Source organism: Chaetodon trifascialis, chromosome 3, assembly GCF_039877785.1.
Source record: "Chaetodon trifascialis isolate fChaTrf1 chromosome 3, fChaTrf1.hap1, whole genome shotgun sequence".
Classification (NCBI taxonomy): domain Eukaryota; kingdom Metazoa; phylum Chordata; class Actinopteri; order Chaetodontiformes; family Chaetodontidae; genus Chaetodon; species Chaetodon trifascialis.
This window is the reverse complement of record NC_092058.1, coordinates 10,884,897-10,905,297: the sequence shown is the minus strand read 5'-3', so window position 1 is coordinate 10,905,297 and position 20,401 is coordinate 10,884,897. Positions and strand designations below refer to the sequence as shown.

The following is a 20,401-nucleotide window of genomic DNA, read 5'->3' as shown; positions in this document are numbered from 1 at the left end:
AAGAACGTAATAAAACATAAGCAACACTAGATCTTATAGGACAAGCATGACAGCATGAAGTGAGACTGTCTGTCTGTCAGGATTAGTGTTCCTCAGTGTGGGAGCCAGCACCTCAAAGGCACAGTCACATTTTGCTTTCAGTTAGGCACCAGGGACAACCAGCAAGCCCCGGTCAGACCTAAGTGACCTACTGGTGTTTTAAGGGCAGAGATGATATGTAAGACGGAGCTCTGCGCTGGTCAGTCGAGATCCAGACATTAAGGTGTCCCTTAATTGGAGCACATGTCCACATACTATGGGCCATATAGTGTTAAGCAGAGACAGACATGAGACACAGGGAGAGAAAAATCATCATCTTATAGGACAAAATTAAGGTGCTTTACTATGATTTTACACCTATTGTGTTGCCAGTCAAATGTGACTTACAGTAGGAAAAAGAAGAGCACATACTGTACAGTTGAAACACACACCCACCACACCTGCAACGTCTCTTCCTCTGTCTAGACCCTCCCCCCACAGAAACCAAACCACAGTCACATGTTTACACTTACAACAGCTGCCTCTCAAATCCCACTTTTGCCTACCATGAGGACCAAAACATAAAAAACTTCTACACTGGTTAGTTACTGGAGTAAACACATTGTATTACAGTGCACTATGTCTTGACTGATACAGCACAGACCAGTTCGCACATCTCTCCTCTATAGTTTGTTTTATGCTCGGTCAGGATGAACATGCAGCCAGCTGTGAATAAGCACAGATCGTAGCTCTGATGAGGATGAGAGTATCAAACCTGAAGAAGAAGAGGCGGAAAAGGAAGTGTCTGAAATAGTCAGTACTGAATAAGATCAAGAATGAGCCAATGACAATGACACACACACACACACACACACACACACACACACACACACACACACACACACACACACACACACACACACACACACACACACACACACTTGCAATAGCAAGAGCAATCTCATCTTGCTCATTGTCTTGAAGATTTCATTACCATATCTGTACATTAAAAAAATTAAAAAACAAGCTGAGATGTGTTTAATCTTTTATAGTGGAAAGTTATTTATATTATTATATAATTAACTTAATTTTGTACAGTGCAAAAATATGTAGAGTAGTTTACATGACTGCGATGTGGGTTATGTGTTATGTCAGCAAGCTGGCTGGAATCAGGAAAAACATACTGTATATGCCTTCCTAAATCAGTAATTCTGTCATTTAGATACAAATCAAGATGATTTGTCCAAGTTTATCATTTTAAAATGACACAAAAGTGCTTTTTGTTGCACATATTTAAAATCAGCTGTGGCCCCATTTGACCCTGTTGAGAGAAACCTGGTTTAGATTTAACCACTGAGGTGAAAACAGGAGGCTTCAGGTGTGCTCAGAGCTCAGTGCTGCCCCCTGGAGTAAACTACAGTCCATCCATCCATCCATTTTCTATACCGCCTATCCCTTTCGGGGTTGCGGGGGGGCTGGAGCCTATCCCAGCTTCAACGGACGAGAGGCGAGGTACACCCTGAACCGGTCGCCAGCCGATTGCAGGGCTAAACTACAGTCACATCCCTTTATACATGTGCTACACACACACACGCACACACACACACGCACACACATGCCTCCATACACACCATGCTCCCTCAGTCATTATCTGTAACAACTATGTGTTATGCAACAGGGATCAGCCAGCTAGCCAGTCAATCAGTTAGTGAATTATGTCCCAGCTATATTTCGTGGAAAGATGATCTTCCATGCATATCTTTTCAATTAATTTCACTGGATTTGTAGACGTCCTCCCTTGTAGCTGTTGATTTTGTCCTCTCTATCTGGGTGAGCGCACATATTTCTATAAGCTCTGTCTTAATCCGAAGTCTGACGCGTTGTTAGTTCTGTAGTGAGAGGCTGGGGGCTTATTTGTTTCCCTTGTACACAGACGTTTTTGTTCAAAGTGCTGCTTGTGGTATTTGTTATGTGGATTTTCCTGAATGCGCATAATTGACATAGTCAAGTCAAGCTTATGTGGCCTGTATGCTGTACAATATGATAAAGAAAAAGCCTGTAAAGTTGCACAAACACGTCCAGAGCACATGCATTTCCATAATAATGCACAAAACCACAAACACGTACTCGAGATAATTAAAAGACAACGCTGACAATATTCATTGATGTTCTCATTGTCAGCGCATCCCATGAAAGCCAGCAATTGATTTTTTCAGTGAGCATATATTGTCTGTGTAGCCAGAGCCTGAAATGTGCCTCGCTGCTCCGTCAGCATTGTTTATTTTATGTCAAAAACATACACCATTCTGCTGCTGTAAATACGTACTCACACACTAAATATGTATTAATCCGCAGCTGAAAAGAGTCCCCAAGAAATATACTATTTACGTACTATAAACTGCTGTTCTGATGTTGCATCATTGCATTGAAGGAACATCTCAGCCAGTGAAATGGTGTTGCTCATTTGTGTGTTTTTAATTGTTCTTGGACAACAATGGAGGTCTGTGGCACTGAGGAGTAACACATCAGGCTTTGGCCTCACAGACAAAAATTCCAAAAGTCGTAGTCGCATCAGTGAACTTATGTCAATGAGTCGCATTTTTTCCAAGATCTCATTTCTTTATCCTCCATGTCTGTCTCTTCTTTCCTCTCTCTCCTTCTCCGTCTGTCCCCCTTTACTCTACAAGGTCCCAACAGAGTCCTATCTGTCCCAGCTGTCCTGGCAGGACTCCCCTCTTTACACTGAAATGCAGCCAGAGAAACGTATGTCTCAGCCAGAGCTGCCTAGTCCAGCCCCAGGTCAGCAGCCTCTTCAGATCATGGACCTGTGGGAGCAGTACTTGGACGCGTCCACAGGGAGAAGCTACTATGTCAACAGTGTCACCAAGGAGAGGTCCTGGAAACCCCCTCGCCGGGCTCGAGGACGCACCACCAGCAAGGTAGCACACCCACCACGGCCAGTGTTCATTCACTGTTTGCCACTCCACTTATTCAGTGAAATTGCTTTAAATTTGAAAAGATGGGCAATTTCAGAGCTGGATGAAAGCTTCTTCTCTCAGAGGAGAGGATAGAAAAGGGTCAGGGTGTGGAGTAAAAGAGTCTGCTCATTTATATGCTCACATCGTTTGACTGTGTCAGCACTAAAAGGGACCTTTTCAGCCAAAGAACTTCATCAGACCTAAAGGAGAGCATGCTGGCTTGCATATTTTCTTTTTGCTTAGACATGAGGTGCTGCAGAGAGGGTTGCACACTGTGATCACAGCGTAGGTTTCCACAGCTGGAAGCAGAGGTTTCGTGCACGTGGGGAGACTCGTCTATGAGTCGGAGTGGCTAAATATTCTGTTTCACATGGGGTCACATTGAACTTCACACTCTGAGCGCTGCTGAATATGGCATAGTAGGTGAGCAAGGTCACTGATAGAGAGGTTTGAATGAATCTTTCAGTATTTTGGGAAGTATGCTTATTTGCTGACAAAGCTGAGAAGATTGATACCGCTTTCATATCGGCCTGTTAAATCTATACGGCTGCATCTCAGAGACGGTTAGGCGCAAAGACAGGAAATAGCGGGAAACAAATAACACGACTCTGTTCAAAGGTGACAAATTCTGCCCACCAGCACCTCTAAGGCTCGCCATTTAGTACGTTATATGTCGTTTTTTCTAACTGGTACAAAAACAAGGCGTAAAAACAGATGAGGCTCTGAGCAGTTGCTAGGCAACCAGCAGAGACTCCAGGAAGTTCCTGCTCTCTGCCAAGAAATAGTCAGGGTCATAACCCGTGATGAAACGGGGGTGCTGGCAGGGTGAGTTTGGGCGAGCTGTTTCCTCCTGTTTCCAATCTTTGTGCTAAGCTAAGCTAACTGGCTGCATATTAAAGACCTTTTTATGGAATACATGACACATCAGGAGTGAAATAAGTCAGCACCATGACTGAGACATCACCATCATGACAGTCTCACAAACAGATTCAGACATCACAAACATAATGAGCCAATCACGGCAACTTGCACGGTGATCACACATTATTAGCTGTTTGATAACGTAGTCAAACCGAAGGCTCAGTGATATCTTTATAGAGGATGATGCCTAAAATACATTCCCGCTTTGATACATCAACTTCTTCTTCTTCTGGTTCAAACATGTATGCGTGTTTGATGAGCAGTCGAAGGTGAGCGGGTATGCTCAGCATCATCGAGCTGCAGGCGAGCGGTAGAGCGGTGGGTGGAGATAGAGGGGAACTAATTGCATCTTTGTAGATTCTTGCATATGTAATGAAGGCAAAAGTGTAGAGTTACATGTTAACCATTTGGGGTTTTTAAGCCGTGAAGGGATTTTTCATGGAAAAAACTTCTAAATATGATGAACAGAGATGAGTTTTTAAGGTTTAATCGCTGCCAGCAGAGGAGCTTTAAATGGACAGACATGAGTGTTATCAATGTTCTCATCAAACTCTCTGCAAGAAGGCAAATAAGCTTATGTTACTTGCCACTGTTACAAACTATTCTTTAATTTCTCATGAACTGATCAAAGTTATTGATGGATTTATTAAAGTCAGAATAGCCATAATAACTCATCTTACAACAGGAAGCATTTTAACGACTCAGTAAATACTACCTTTGTGAAACCTGAGGCTGTAGTGAATAGCTGTTAATGTATGTAAGAGCTTTTCCTGTTTCGCAGTCTGTACATTTTCCTCTGTTTCTGTCGCAGGGCAGTCCAGCACAACCTCAGACGTTACCCAGGGAAACCAACCACCTGTCGCTACCACTTCCTGAAGCTGGCAATGGAACAATGCACAGGGTAAGACTGCTGTACTTCTAACGTTCAGTCAAATTCAGCCTCTCTGATGACCTTCTGTGTGATTTAACATGTAAGCTCTGCTGCATTGGAACACCTTCCACAGTGGAAATCACTGGGTTAATCAGGGTCAGGTTTGACCCTGACTATGGTGACAAAATGTAGTCACGCTTCCATAATGATGACGACACGTTGATCAGATAAACTCTTGTTCTGCCACTATTGTTGCCTTCTCCACCCTCGCCTGTGACTGACCACTGAGAACAACATGAACACACGTTCTTCTCATGCTTCACCTCTGCACTGTCGAGCCCTTTGAATCAGATATGTTGTTTTTAAAGTGCCATAAAGTCCCGCTGACCTTCATGCACGTTTATCACTGCAACAGTGGTTCTCAAACCTTTTCAGAAGCCGAAAACCCCCACAGATTTTATCAACGACAGGGGAAGCAGCTCATAAAAAAGGATCTAAGTTGAACTTTATTGACATAAATATCAGCGTGATAGCATCAGTGTTTGCTTATTTTCCCTCCATGAGTCATCAGTCACCTTAGTTTCACTCCACGCTTTCCCCTGGTCATCCACGCCCCCCTGCAGTGGCTCTTTACCCCTCCAGGGGGCCCCACCCTCCAGTCTGAGAACCACTGCACTGCACAGAGTGACTGCCTTGAAGCACACAGGAGTTTCTTTGAAGTGAGCTCAGGTGTGTTACGTGTGTGTGTGCTAGCATCGCAGTCTGAACCTTTTGCATTGACTTTCATTCATTTGCTCATTTACGTATTTGTGTATTTTAAGATGCGCCCACACTTTGGCTTTGCGCTCTAGCTTTTAGCCAATGATCGCTGTCAAAAGGGAGCTAGCACTGATGAGGTGGTGAGGAATGTGTTTATGACCCTGTGTGCCAAGTCAGCGATTAATCAAAGTGGTTGGTTTAGCTTTGAGATCGTTCACTTGGTTCCTCAGAGCTGTGACGAAGCTTTTATATTCTTACTTTATTGCTCTGTCCTGTGATGTAAAGAGTGTTACATAATCGTTGTTATGCGACATTTTTCCAAGTGCAAACAGCTGTGCTTGGCATCTGTAAACGGAGACAGACAGAACAAACCACAGTGAGAGAAAAGACACACCCGCTGCTCATTTCTATACATGTGAATGCATCGCCAGCATCTGTGAGCGCACACACGATCCAGACCGGGACTGTGTTCCGGATTAAAGCGGCGAGAAACACTGAGCGCAGGCCAAATTAAAAAGGGGGATTACATCTTTGTAGTTGCCCCGTCGTTTACTGACTGACTCGCTGGCCTACTTATTTATTTATTAACTGCCCCCTGACACACACTTCCTCTCAAATGGTGTTTTTGTTGGGCTAATCCCTGAGGGGAATAACAAGGTAATGCCTCTTGATCTGATGCAGATGAGCAGAAGCCATTAGAGCCGCACAGAGCGAGACGGAGGACGCTTCAAAATCCGAAACATTACAAAGCGTTGCTAAATTTAAACCACTCGCTCTCATCAGCCTCTCTGACCTCCCAGATGTTGCCATCGTCAAACTTCCACCGTTTCATTCATTTCACCTTCTGTGTTTATACGGCCGCAGTGAGGAAGTGCGTCTGTTGTGTCAGACAGAGATGGTTTTTTTTAATTATTTTTAAAGGAATTTATGCAACAGTGCTTGAAATTGACCTGTCCACTGAATCAATGACGACATCGGCGCGATAAAGCGACGCCAGCTGCGTGATCCAGATTGTTAGAGATAAGCGTTTTGCATCTCAAGGTTGCGTTGCCTCAACGTTGCGTCAGTGTTTCAAGTTAAATGTTGCTCATCAAAAAAAATACCCAGATGATCAAAGCAGTGATTCCCCCATCAAGTCAGTGTGAGATGCATTCTGTTGACCTATATGTGTCACTTTTTATTTTGTGCTACATGCATTACCCAACAGGAACTTCATCATCGATATATAATGCAGGCTGTGCGGCTCATGAGTTAATGGCCCAGGTGTTAAAACCCGAGTGACCCACATTACTTGTTCGCGGTGTTCTCTCATCTAGATTTTTGTTTTTAAAAGCCATTTTAACCCTCACCATGTTGGCTCCTTCTTAGCTATGTGCTCACATCTGTCGATAATTTCCATTTAAATGCAATTTTGAGTAATTACTACAGTTTATACATGAATTCTACTACATTAAAAAGACGTTTGTGTAGTTTTGACTCTGAAGAGCTGAAATGATGAGATGATTCATTTCTTAGTCAAGCAACAGAAAATTGGTTTTGATCTTCCATTAATTGATCAAGTTTGCTGTAAAATGCCTGAATGTGAGCATTTGCTGCTTCTACATCACCGTAAATTGAATATCTTTTCACTGTTGATCTGAGAAATAGTGATGGACATTTTTCACCATTGTCTTGCATTTCATAGACAAGACGAGCATTTGAGAAGAGAATTTGCATATTAATTAGTGATAAAGATAAAGATTGTATGTGTCAGGTACAGTTGACTGAGCGTTGTAATGGAATCAACCAGTGGACCCCAATGTCTCTGTGTTTGATCTTACGCCTTACATACATCTTACATACATATCTTTTACTTTTAGTCCTCCATTCTAACCTCTCTGCTCGCTTGGCCACTAGTTTCCACACACTCTGAACATCAGCAGGCGTTCTTGAGGCTTTAACACTGACTCATCTCAGTGTGCGGTGCGTCTTGTGGAGTCGCAGCTTGTAGTTTACTGGTTATTGGGACAATAAGCATACCAAAGATGAGCCTCACACCAATTTCTAACGCGAAATGTGTGTGTTTATTTTTCCTCCTAAATGCAAACATGACTCTAAAATTCTTTCATCGCATCATAATTTCTATTTCACTGCATTAAACTGCCAAACAGTTTATTAAATAGTAAGCTCAACGCATTAAAATGCTGTTTACACACTCAGGTGTCAGTAATAAGAGTCCAGTGTAATAATCTAACAGAATAAAAGGTGCTAGTGTTCATTTTAAGTTATTAGAAAGGCTAAACCGTAATTAAAAAATTAAGGTTGTGGTATTGTTTTTTTTACTGAGTTAAAGCGTCCCCGCTGTGTTTGCCTTCATACTTGCAAACAGAAACCTTTTGGACGGCGGTTAACGTGGCAAAGTTCTGGTGTGATTATTCTGAGCTTCTTTATGTGACACACGATTGCACCGGCTGATAAAGCTTGCTTCCCTCCTGAATGGGGAAGTAGACGCGGGCTGAGACGCGAGGGAGAGATGAATTGGTTTGTACAGTTTGACGCTCAGACGAAAAAGTGCCATGACATGAAACGACTGACAGCCGAGGACTTAAACTCGACAGGAAAAAAGCTCTCAGAGACAAAAGTGGGCCTGGATTGAGTAGCTGATTGTTGATAATAATGAGCACCTATGCTGTAAGTTCATTTTCATTCTCTCACTGTTTTATTTACTGAATTGTGTTTTCATGCCACATCATTGCTGTATGAAATTTCCGGCAGCAATGTGAACTGACCTTAAATGGAACTGAATATGTTTCATTTGATTATCATGCTGATGTATTACACTCATTTGGATTTGTCATTGTCAGCCAGGCTGGCACTGACTGCCTTTGTCTCAATAAGTTGATGTGACTGCACTAATGTGGATGCGTTTGAGTCAGTTCAGTAGTTTAAAATCAGCACGCTTGAGTCAAGCCAGTACTACGCAGCCTGTGAGCAATGGCAGCAACTGCCTCTCATTAACAGGCACAAGTGCGTGTGTGTGTGTGTGTGTGTGTGTGTGTGTGTCCCTCTGCGCTGTGGTGGCGAATCAAAGAGCATTTTCAGCCCCGCAGGATGTAAGCGGGGCAGAGGAGTAGTTTCGTTGTTGGTGTGAGCGTTAGCCCGGCCCTCGTGGCTGATCTTAACTGAACACATCTGCCAGCATCCTGTTTTTACACGTTGGTGTGAAATTTATCCAAACTGCAAATTCTTTGTAAACAGTGTCTATTTTTTGCAACGAAAGAAAAACTGACGGAAAGCCCGACAGTGAGGCGCCGTCTGATCCTCCTTGGCAGGCCGATAATACAGAAAATGCAGTAGGTTCAGCCGTTTAAAATTAGGAAATATAAATAGTAACTGCTCATCTGTGTTTCCTGTCTCCGTCTTCCTGTCTCTCCGTCCTCTTTCTCTCTTTCTTTCTCTCTAGCTGTCACCTGATTTCCTCTTCGGGAGCCACCAGAGGAATACCGATGGTGGCTGGCAGATGAAACAGGTGAAACTCTACCTGCTGCGTTCTTTCATCACCAGAGGGCATCTAAAACATTTCACCTTCATTTTAACCTTATAAAAAAACTGTCAAAGAGTAAAGTGGAAGATAAGCAGCCTTTTCCGGGTTTATGTACATTTATGTGCTTTAATATCCAGAATTTGAAACTTTGATTTGATACTCTGCAGTGAATGGAGCGTAACAGCCTCAGGTTGAGGACCGGTTGATTTCATCCCTGTTGTTTTGTCTGTGCAGCCTGGCCTTGAAAATCTGATTGTAAATCTGTTTTTTTATATAGCTTTGGTACTTTCAATGCTATTGAACGTATAATTAACAGAGATGCTATCATTTTTAACACTTCTGACAGCCTTCATTTCCTGACACAACAGGATGCATTCATGTACCAAAATAGGCCGCTCACACTGCTCTTATGACGTAGTCTGCCACCTTGACTTTGTCACTTAACTGCATTTCTGCACATGAATATCTATCCATCTATAGAATACTGTATTCTCCTTTCAAAGGCATTTAGCTGATATTTTTTTCCTTGTTATTCATGTTTGCATGCCTGACTGAGAAGGTAATCCTAAGTGTTTTATCAGCGCTTAAAGGGCTTTTCCTCATGAAAATCAATGAACTCGAGTCATTAGATTTGCAAAAACTGCATCTCCACTGTATTACTGTAGAATACATTAAAGTAACGCCAGCTGTGCTCTTTAGATTCTCAGATATCAGCATTTATGCATATTAAGGTGGTGAAATAGCAACTCATGGTGTAAAAAGAAAAGGCTCTTAACCAAGCAGTTCTCACTGCAACATGTTGCATCACAGTGGGGTGTGGGTGCGCTTGGTTTAAAGCCCTTTTAAAGGCCTCCTCTTAGCAAAGGAGCAGATTTGGCTCTTCGTGCTAATCCTCCTTGCATGAAAAGATGGCAAACATTAGGAGGGATATTTAGTCTGATTGTTGAAACTAGGTTACAGGGATTGGGAAAGGTACTTAATTATGGCTGCCGCTGCATGAAAAGTTGAAGTTGTGGGAATTGGTGCATTTGTGTGCCATCATGGACACTTGTATGTGTACACGCGAGCGATTGTAAGCATAAATGTTTTGCACGTAAATTACAGACGCATATACGTGCATCATCGAGTCTGTGACGCTCTGTGCCTCAGCTCCTCCTGTGAAGTGGAGCAAAGCAATTTAAACTTCTCAAGGAGGCTGCTCATTTGTCAGTGTGTGCTGCTAAGAATAGGCACTCATTCTTATGGTCAGCGTTGTTTCTCAGAGTCATGATGAATTGTTCAAGATACTTTCAACTTTACCCAGAATTGATGTGACAATAGCAGAAGGTTTCATAATGGCTGCCACTGTGTGATATCAGCTGAGGGATTGCAAGCCAGCATTCAGTGCCCTGACTGTGGCACTTTGTAATCTAAACCTCTGCTGTCCAAGCTGTCCTCAAAGCATTTCGTTAACGAATATTCACTGGAGCGAAACAAACCAATGAGAAAAAAAGTCCCACTAGTGAGCAAAGGTCCGGGAATAAAAGAGCAGATGGAGGTTAAAACAGCCACGAAGCCAAATTTCTGCTGCCAGCATCAATTCTTACACTGTTGACTATTATACTATTAAGGTGAACACAGTTTGCACAGATTGAAAATCAGAAGTACAAATGAAAGAGTTAATGCCGTCCTCATTTATTTTTACACACTGGTTTGCATGAATCGTATTGAAAATACGGTCAATTTGAACGTGTTACCAACAGTAGCTCCTATAGGAAATGAAGACATTAGCAGAGAAGCAGCAAGCTTAATCTTTGGAAAGGCCCTGACCTCTCTGCTGCTCCTCACTGTTCCTTGTTTGTGTTTTTAATTGTTAAGGAATTTATGCTCATCGCGCTGTTGCACCCATCCAAGCTTGCTCAAGGCAAAGCATCAGCTAAAGACTAGAATATACAGTAAATGTAATATAAAGAAAAAGGTTCCTCTATAGTCTGTTATTCAGAAGCAAACAGACACATTAGCTCTCACATGCTTTAAACAAGATACACAGAACAATACAATGGGAGCTTCTTGTATTTATTTACCAGTTCCCACACAATAAACCAGTGATTTCCCTTTCCCTTGTTTGGCTGTTCCCCCTTTCACCACTCACCCAAACATTTGACCCTGACCTCTAAACCCCCATGAAGAGCATGCAGCGTGCCGCCTCCTCTGACACCCTGAGCACGATGGCGTTGAGGAAAGGCGATGCCCAGCTCCATAACTCTGGCCCCCAGCACGAAGCCAAGCAGCAGCTCAGCCACTCCCAATCAATGCTCCTGCCTGAGAACGGCAAGGTATTCACCCCCAGAGCACGGACACACGAGCTCATAAACTGCGTGCACGGCAGTCACACACACGCCGAGAGAAGAGGAAATGCTGATAAGCTTCACATAAAGCTCTGGACACGTACACATATACACACAGAGACAAATGAACATGGCTGATGACGGCCACTTCCTGTCTTTCAGATGGTCCAGCAGTGCAGAGATTTCTCCTGTAATGTGACCAACATCGTGGTGGAGCCTCCGTCCCCTCAGAGCTCTCCAGACAGCGATGGCTGCACACCGGTGAGAAAACGCCGCTTTTCACTGTTCAAATAAATATAATGAATTTGAGGGTTTTTTATGTAATTTTTCAGTTCCTTATGACAAATAAATCTCAGCGTGAAGATCTCAAAACCTGTGCAAATAGAATAAACCGACTGCCACTCGCTCTCTTGCCTCTTCCTCACTGTCTCTATATGCCGTACTCAACACTTCTAACTTCATAGTTAGTCTTAATTCTGTCCTCTCGCACCTTAAACAAGGCCACACCGCAGTGGGGGATTCTGCAGCAGCTCCCCCTCCTGCTATTTTTTCAATGATGCAACAGTCAAGTTAAATGGGTTCGCTCAGGATGCAGCACATTACGCAGAGGAAAAGCCCTCTGCTGTACTTTACTGTTAACGTTTCAGCTTCTCCTCACATACTTCGGTGCACGCTCTGCGTAAAAACATTAGTGTGACAGCTTTAATATTGCAGATTTTAAAGCCCTCTTCATGTGTTCTCAGGAGCTGGAGAAAGCCGGCCTCTTGAACAAGACAAAGATTGCAGAAGGAGGCCGGAAACTGAGGTGAAGCATGGGTAAATATAGCGTTTGAATAAATGAAGGCAAGCTTCCCATCTGACCATGTGTTTGTTGGGTTGCAGGAAAAATTGGAGCCCTTCCTGGGTGGTGTTGGTCGGCAACAGCCTGGTTTTCTTCAAAGATCCTAAATCACAGACACCTTCCAGCTGGGTAAGAGCTCACGCAGAGTCTGTGTTTAATGAGTTTAGTCCAGCTACTGTCTTTATAGAAACATAAATGAGCTTTTATACAGGATATTAAAGAACAAAGCTCTGTGGAAAATTATCACATGAAGCACATTTCTTCATTTCAAAATCCTCAGCCAGCTCTTGTGATTCATTTTGTAAGATGTAAGAGTTTCTTCATGTTGGATTTTTTTGGACAGCAACTCCTCTGATCATAAAACAGGTCACACAAACAGTTGCAAGTGTTGTGTGTGAACATTGATCCTGGTGTAGGAGTCGGCCAAAAGGGGCAAAAAGTGATGTTCTGTGCAGCAAAAAAAACACCCGAACTCCATTTTTAGAAACACATACGGGTCAGTTCAGCCAATGAGGTGTTGAGAAAACAGAAGAAAACATGATTTTTATGTTTGTGTTTATTGATAACAGAAACCAGGAAACAGTCGCCCTGAGAGCAGTGTGGATTTAAGAGGAGCACAGCTTCAGTGGGCCAACGAGCTGTCCAGCAAGAAGAACGTGTTCAAGGTAAGAAAACGAGTGGAATGAGGATCAGAAAACCCAGCTGGATCTCAAGGTGTCATCCTCAAGCACAGACGTCAGGCGTGACTTCATTTTCGTTGGCGTCGTTGCGTGAGCCGATGTGCAGTGAGGACAATGCGATGGCTGATGAGCAGTAAAACACAGACTCATATTTTCTGTCAGCGAATCATCTGTATCAGTGAGGGAAGTGAGAGTGGGAAGCTTTTTTTCACCCGGTCACTCCACGGTGACCCTCAGTGAGGAAGAGGAAGCACTGAACAAGAATTTTTCCAGTGAAATTTGGCAGATTGAGTTTAAGGATGAGTTTAATGAATGGCAGCTTCTGTTTGAACTGGCTGACAGATACTGCAGCTCTGGGGACTTTTTGTCAAGCATTGATATGGTTTGTACGTGTGTGTGTGTGCGTGCGTGCGCGTGCGTGCATGTGTGCGTGTGTGTGTGTGTGTGTGTGTGTTGTAGCTGAGGACAGTGACAGGAAACGAGTTCCTGCTGCAGTCGGAGACAGACTCTCTGATCAAAGAGTGGTACAACACCATCCAGAACGTCATCGACAGGCTGGTGAGACACACACACACACACACACACACACACACACACACACACACACACACACGCGCGCACACACACACAGTCATACTGTCAGTGTATCACTTCTCCATTAGTGGTGAATTTTTGGATGAAAATAGTATCGTTCCCTCAGAGGAAAAGTTTATGCTCTCTGCTGCCTTTCCCTGAATCTTAAACATCATTAAACAGAATCTTTAAATGTAGTTTTTGTGTCATTTAAGCGGTTATGGAGTGTAACTAAGTACAAATTTATAACTTATACTTTATTTTATGCAACGTTATACGTCCACACTACATCTCAGGGGCAAATATTGTACTTTTTACTTCAACTCCTTTTACTCCTGTTCAGTAAAAATCACGTCTCCATATTTGGTGATTCTGAATGTGGATGTTTGTGATACACTGAAGGATTAAGTGTTCCCTCATGAGTTGAGAAAATGATCCCACTTTTTAAGCTAAGTAAACTATTTAAAAACCCCCTCGGATTAGCAGGAATTAGCATTAACATCGTCACAAAGCTGAAAACAGGCTGTTTTTTCTGAGCTCTTGAAAAACCGACTTGTTAGAGATACGTGGTTCTCACAGGACAGTGATGCTACAAACTGATAGAATATGATGCATTGTTGTAGATTAAGCTGTGCAACAGTATGTAAAGTAGTGAAATTAGCTCAATCTTAAACATCTACATACATAAAAAAAAAGGAAGATAAGAATAATTTTGTGTGAATGGAAGGTCGTAATTGTTGGCTGTAATAGGCTGTGACACAGCTGTTGAGTCAGCTTTACAAATTTAGATGTGTAGAAAATTACAACATAGTAAGATCCTATCTTTTTTGGTTTGCTTGGTCGGTTAATCAAGATCAGGAGTTTGTGTAACACAGGCCCGGGTGAATCCCTGCAGATGCAGCGTGGCTGATACTACTAGTTTTACCATTAGAGGTGTATCTGCAAGAATGTATATGAAGGCCAATAAGTATCAAGAAATTGTAGAAGTTAAATGGAGAATTGAAAAATGTGTCAGATGCAGTTTAGAAACAATCATCATTGCATAGTTTGTCCACTAAAATGTCCCGCTCTGTAGACATCGTGGTAGAGACAGCTAACAGAGATCAACAGGTGGTCAGAGACGCCACTCCAAATGATGCTAATGTTGTTACGTGCATAGCAAAAAAAGAAAGAAAATGATCTGTTAATCATATCAACATCAGCATTATTAACGGCAGCAACGTGACAGCTTACTCTGCAGTTTTTGCAGTTTTTCTCTAAAAAAATGAATGAATAAATCAATCAATCCAGGGAAGCGCAGCATTTTTCTGGTGTTTTCTTCTTTCGCTCTCTGCTGCCCCCAAGTGACCAAAAATGTTTTCCTTTTGAGGAAGTCTTATCAAAAAAGTTTGTTTAAAAGAGGTCGAATCAGCCCATATATTGTAATCAGGTATAAAACAAACTAAATCATCTGTCACATAAGCTCTAAATTAAAACATTATTTTTTTCTTTGATTGCTTTTATTGAAACTTCTGTGAAGTCCTTTTGAATAGATGCTTCAAACAACATGTCGTGCAGTGTTTATATATGATGCAGTGAAGACAATGATTATTATTATTTCACTCTGCCTGCCCTCCAGGACCGTGAGAACCCCTTAGACAACGTCCTCCTGTACTCTCTGAGGCGTGCGGGCAGCGTGGAGATGCTGGACCACAGCGGGGACGAGGACGACAGGAGAACGTCGCGTAAGTCATCTCCACATGATGCCTCTCATTGCTCCACCCTGACCTCCTTCCTTCACACAGCCCCGTCACACGAAACCGTCCCTGCCGTCCGCCTCACTTTACTCACAGCCTCTCACTCCATCATCATCACTCTTTTTCTCCAAACTTCCACACAGGCTTCTTACATCCCTCCATCCTGTCCTCCATCCTGTCCTCCATCCAGCCCACTTATATTTTCACGCGGCCCCCGTGGCAGATAATCCCCCCGTCGGTCCTGTCTCACCTCCGCCGCCGCCCGGCCCTCCCGCTTTTCATCCTCACCACCATCCCCTCTCATCTGCTCTCCCGCGCCGCAGCCGATCGCCCCGCACTGACCTCCTCCTCCTCTTCCTCCCCCCCCACCTCCTCCTTTCCTCCCTCTGCAGTCCCTCGCTCGTCGTCCAACCTGGAGAACACAGAGAGGAAGAGAGTGAAGACCCGGCTGAAGAAGCTGATCCTGAAGAGACCTCCTCTGCAGGCGCTGCAGGAGAAAGGGCTCATTAAAGGTGAGATTTCCTTTTGAAGTTTCATTTCAATGCAAGTATTCTTTCACCAGCAGTATGCAGTGCGGTGGCGAATAATAGAAGTGCGTGTTCTCTTTTGCTCAGTTGTTAATATTACAAGACAGCACTTCTGCACCTAAAACTATCCGCTGTGAAGTTGAAGCTATTTTTCCATTCAACTGAGCTGCATCGCAGTTGTGATCGCTGGCAGGAAATCTCAGCACTTATCCTGCGGTGATGCCACATCCCCTAGTGAACGCGCGTCGCAATCCCTCTCGCCTGTTTGGCAAGAGCTTCTCCAAAATGACGAAGTTCATCACACTGCTTGTCTGCTGATTACAACACTAGTCTAACATCTTTGATGCATCTTTCTTCTGTAAGGATGAAATGATCTTGTGTTGTTTTTTTTTTTCATATTCCAAGCAAAAGATGTTTTAAAAAGGGAGGAATAGGTGGCAAATTAAAGGATAATTGAGTGGAGAAGCAGTGACTGATGCTTCGATTCGGGGCTAAAGCCGATCGAACACCTGTGGGAGATTTTGCTGTGATGTGTTAGACAGCGGATCTCCACGAGGGAAAATTTTCTCTTTGTCCCCTCAGCAGCGTTCAGAGAATCGATGCTCAGGACCATTGAGGCTGTCCTGGTGACTCATGTTGTCCCAGCAGCTTACCAAAATGCTTCACGTTGGTTTTTCTTTTATTTTGTCCCTCATCAGTTCTGCGTATGAACTCCGGTGCAGCACTTCTATAATGACTCTCTTTGAAAAGCTGTTCCCCATTCTCACTGAAGTTCAACAAAGATAATACATTACAAATTATAAGACCTGACTTTTAGACAAAGCAGCGTCCTGAAATATTTAGAATAAAAACAGATAATCAAAAAGAGAAAAAGGAAGAAAGTGAAAATAAACAGACATTTATAACATTTTAACATCTTTTATGAGCCTCTCAGAAAAGCATTCCTTGAGTTTTTTGTCCACATTGTAAGAAAAAATATTCTAAGCACCAATTTTTTAGGTGTTTCTTTGCATTCCAGCAGTAGAGGTGACATGCAGCAAAGGTTCCCGGCCAGACTTGAACTGGGATTGTTGCATTTACATGGTCAGGACGCTCCAGCGCCTCATAGATAAAACAGTTCTTCGGTTCATGTTGAAAAGCTTCATCTCCCTTAAGGCTTTGACAGAATGCCACATTCACATCTTCATCCACTAGGAGGCGTAGCGTGACTTTCTGCATGTCATTAGAAGTGAGGAAGCTGCTCAGATGGAGGGAATGATGACTCTACAAATGCTTTCACAGCTACTTTGAAAATACGGTTCGTTATATTTAAGCTGCTTGCAGCTCTCACCTCTTGATGACATTCTCACAGTCGTCATCAGAGATTACACAGTCTGATCATACAGCAGTGGAATCGTAGCATACTGTGGAGTAAAGGGTTGGATATGATTTTCTTTTTTTTTCATCCTATAGTATATACAGTATAGTGCATGCCTTGCATTGCATCATCAAGGATGAGCTTACATCTCTGCTGGAAACATTGAGGTTTTAATGAACAGTAAATGCATCACTAGATAGCTCTTACATCATGTGTTGGCACAGTTATCTGAGGAAAAAAACCTCTGAAGCGACATAAAAAGCCCGTCTGTGTGTGTGTGTTTGTGTCCGTCTGTCATCACCCTTCAGATCAGGTGTTTGGCTGTCGTCTGGAGATGCTCTGTGAGAGGGAGAACAGCACCGTCCCTCGCTTCGTCAAACTTTGCACCGAGGCCGTGGAGAAGAGAGGTACAGTCGCTGCAAACAGGCAGCCGGCTCCCGCTAATGTGGTTTTCAACTTAAAAGCAGATGCATGAGAAAACCCCCTCAGTCCTGTTTTTAGCTACAGTCACTCTGCCCCTACCGTTCAGCTCCGGGACGTAAATCATCCTGCAAAAATTTACTGAAAAATGATCGCCGTCAGAGAGTAAAGCGTACAGAGGAGTCATGACAGCTGCCAGCCAGAGAGAGATCTAAATGAGAGAAAATGGAGTTGTTTGGAAACTGTTTAGAAACAATGCGGCAAATAAATATTTAAAACATGCAGGGAACGAAATCAGTGTTTTGATCAGTAGAGCTTTAAAAACCTGGTTTTGATGAATTAAATATTTCTGGGGAGTCAGATGGAGACATCAAGGCTGTGACAGACGGCTAAAAAAACAGAAAAGCATTGAGGACAAAGTAGCTTCCGTCATTGTCTTATTTATTGTATATACTTATAGCAGAAGAAAGAAAAGAAAGAAATACCACCCAAAATTGGATTTGCTCTCATAGAGGACTGACAGAAGCAGCAAATGTTCATGTTTAAGAAGCAGCAATCTGCAAATTTTTAGCACTTTTGCTCAGAAAAATGATGCAGATTCATTTTCTTCATCAGTTTAATTAACTGATTAGTCATTCAGACCTTATACAGATTGTAAAGCCCTCACAGATAAATGTGAGATGTTGGCCCATACAGTTAAAATTAACTTAACTTGACCAAGAAGTAAACAAAAGATAACACTCACAGTTCTCCCTTTTAAGATGTTAATGATCAGTGTATCACAAAAGCCTGACGTTGAAATCAGTGCGGAAAAAGCAGAAACTCAGCGTCAGAAGAAAACTCTGCAGGCCCTCCATCAAGCATAAAGCTCTGAAATCTAAAACTACTCATGGGGGTCATGTGATCATGCAAACTTTAAAAGCTTTTTTTTTTTTAGATGTCTTAAAGTGTCAAAATGTGCTTTTGCTTGACATATTTTTGGGCTCTTGCGCAACAAAGCAAACTTCCTCGGCGCACTCAATTATTGATGTGCAGACAATGTGCAGCAAAACAATTATATCAGCCCCGACTGTCTGAAATCTGAGGAAACATTCGCTCTTTCGCTCGCAAAGTCAAGTCTCAGTGTCAGCCTTCTGAGGTCTCAGTAGACGCCCGGACTCGCCAGATAAAAGCAGCTCTGTGTGGCTCGTTGCAGGACTGGACACTGACGGCATCTACAGAGTCTCAGGGAACCTGGCGGTGATTCAGAAACTGCGCTTCCTGGTGAACCACGGTGAGGATTGAAACTTTTCATTTAATCTGAGTGAAGTGTTGGAGGAGCAGAGAAGCAGGAGTTGGACTTTTCTTGCATTTGTTAGAAATCGCTGAATCGCATCCTGTTTTTACAGCCTGGATAAATGTCATCTGCTGCTGTTTGGTTCACTCTGATTACACATGATATTGTATAACACACACACACACACACACTGTAAACCTGTGACTGTCCCACCACATGACATCCTTTAAGAGGACGCTGCAGGCAAGCCGGCTGAGTAACTGTTGGTTTTTGCAGAGCGAGCGGTGACCACCGACGGCCGTTTCATGTTCCCAAAGGAGCTGGTACAAGGTAGATTCAGACTGACGAGGAAAGCGGCCGCTTTCACGTGTTCCTCGGCCTGCTTGCTTTGTGCGTGCTGTGTTGCATAATGTGAACGCCTCAGTGAAAAACTCCTCAAAACGCCCACCCACAGACCGACACTCAGAGCCGAGCTGCGGCGCAGACGTGCACAGTTTGGTGGTTGTGCCTCCATTTGCTTCATGTATGTGTGTCCCTCAGGCTTTTCTGCCTTAAGTTTTCTGATGTAATAACACGCAGCAGGTTGTACAGCGAGCTCTCATGCAGTCCACGGCTGCCACCAAGTGGACGAAGCGGAGAATCAGCCGCTGGTGTGCTCTAATCCCTCATCAGTATCTGTCTGACTGATGTGTCTCATCAGTAGATGTTTGTATCATAAAAATGGAGCGTTGAGGTCAAATTGAAGCAATTTATTTTTCTCCTCCTTGGCACTTATCATCCAATTCAAGAAGCATTTGTCCGGATTTGAAGAAAACGTGTGCTTTTTATGTGTTTGTGCCTCTGCGTCTTTTGCTTTTACAGACCATTTCTATCTCCCTCCTGCAGCTCCGAGCCTTCACGTTACGCCTTAACACTGACGTGAATTCACACGCCGCTCTGTCCACTCGTTTCTCTCTTAATTCGAACTCACTGTCGCTCTTTTTCACATTGCCGTGCCTTTTGTTCACTTCCTCTGACCCCGTCTGTCTGAATTTCTCCCGGTTCCTTCATCCTCTCCTCCCCTCCCTCCCTCCTCCATCCTCCCGCTGTCTCAGAGGAGAAGCTGAATTTGAACGAGAGCGAATGGGAGGACATTCATGTCGTCACAGGAGCTCTCAAACTTTTCTTCCGGGAGCTTCCTGAGCCCCTGGTGCCCTTCGGCTTCTTCACCGACATCGTGGAGACAGTCAGTGAGTGACCACTTCAGTCCTTTCAGCCATTCAGACTCTTTGTTTTCTATATATATGCATATATACTGTGTACAGCACACCCTCCCCTCTCTTTGCGTCACTTCATACAGAATGATCCATCACTGCTTACAAAGTTTGTATGAGCTAAAACAAAATAATCCCCTTTGTATTTTAGGTGAGGCGTTTTTATAGGGCATTGTTTTTCTGAAGTGTAAGTAGTGGAAAGCAAACAGGAAATGAAGGATGATGTGCATGAAAGTCCCTGGCTGGACTCAAAGTGCAATTACACGATCAGCGTCTTCAACCTCGAGGCCGCCAGGACGCCCACATAAGATACTTCATAATCTCACTTTATTATTTATCCT

General features: G+C 43.3%; 1 protein-coding gene across 9 annotated transcripts in view; it reads left to right on the top strand.

The window, feature by feature from the left end:
• The window catches only part of arhgap9 (Rho GTPase activating protein 9), a 42,360-nt gene that overhangs the window by 16,978 nt on the left and 4,981 nt on the right, over window positions 1-20,401 (top strand). For 2 of the 9 annotated variants that reach the window (XM_070993215.1, XM_070993224.1), the window contains 13 exons: window positions 2,706-2,957; window positions 4,729-4,818; window positions 8,990-9,055; window positions 11,560-11,658; window positions 12,141-12,202; window positions 12,280-12,367; window positions 12,808-12,903; window positions 13,378-13,476; window positions 15,110-15,215; window positions 15,620-15,739; window positions 17,420-17,518; window positions 18,727-18,804; window positions 19,902-20,036. In XM_070993215.1, coding sequence (XP_070849316.1) covers window positions 2,706-2,957; window positions 4,729-4,818; window positions 8,990-9,055; window positions 11,560-11,658; window positions 12,141-12,202; window positions 12,280-12,367; window positions 12,808-12,903; window positions 13,378-13,476; window positions 15,110-15,215; window positions 15,620-15,739; window positions 17,420-17,518; window positions 18,727-18,804; window positions 19,902-20,036 — 1,390 coding nt within the window. Of the gene's footprint in view, window positions 1-2,705; window positions 2,958-4,728; window positions 4,819-8,989; window positions 9,056-11,238; window positions 11,386-11,559; window positions 11,659-12,140; window positions 12,203-12,279; window positions 12,368-12,807; window positions 12,904-13,377; window positions 13,477-15,109; window positions 15,216-15,619; window positions 15,740-17,419; window positions 17,519-18,726; window positions 18,805-19,083; window positions 19,138-19,901; window positions 20,037-20,401 lie in introns of all 9 variants that reach the window. The other 7 variants (XM_070993240.1, XM_070993251.1, XM_070993190.1 and 4 more) reach the window with 6 other exon arrangements.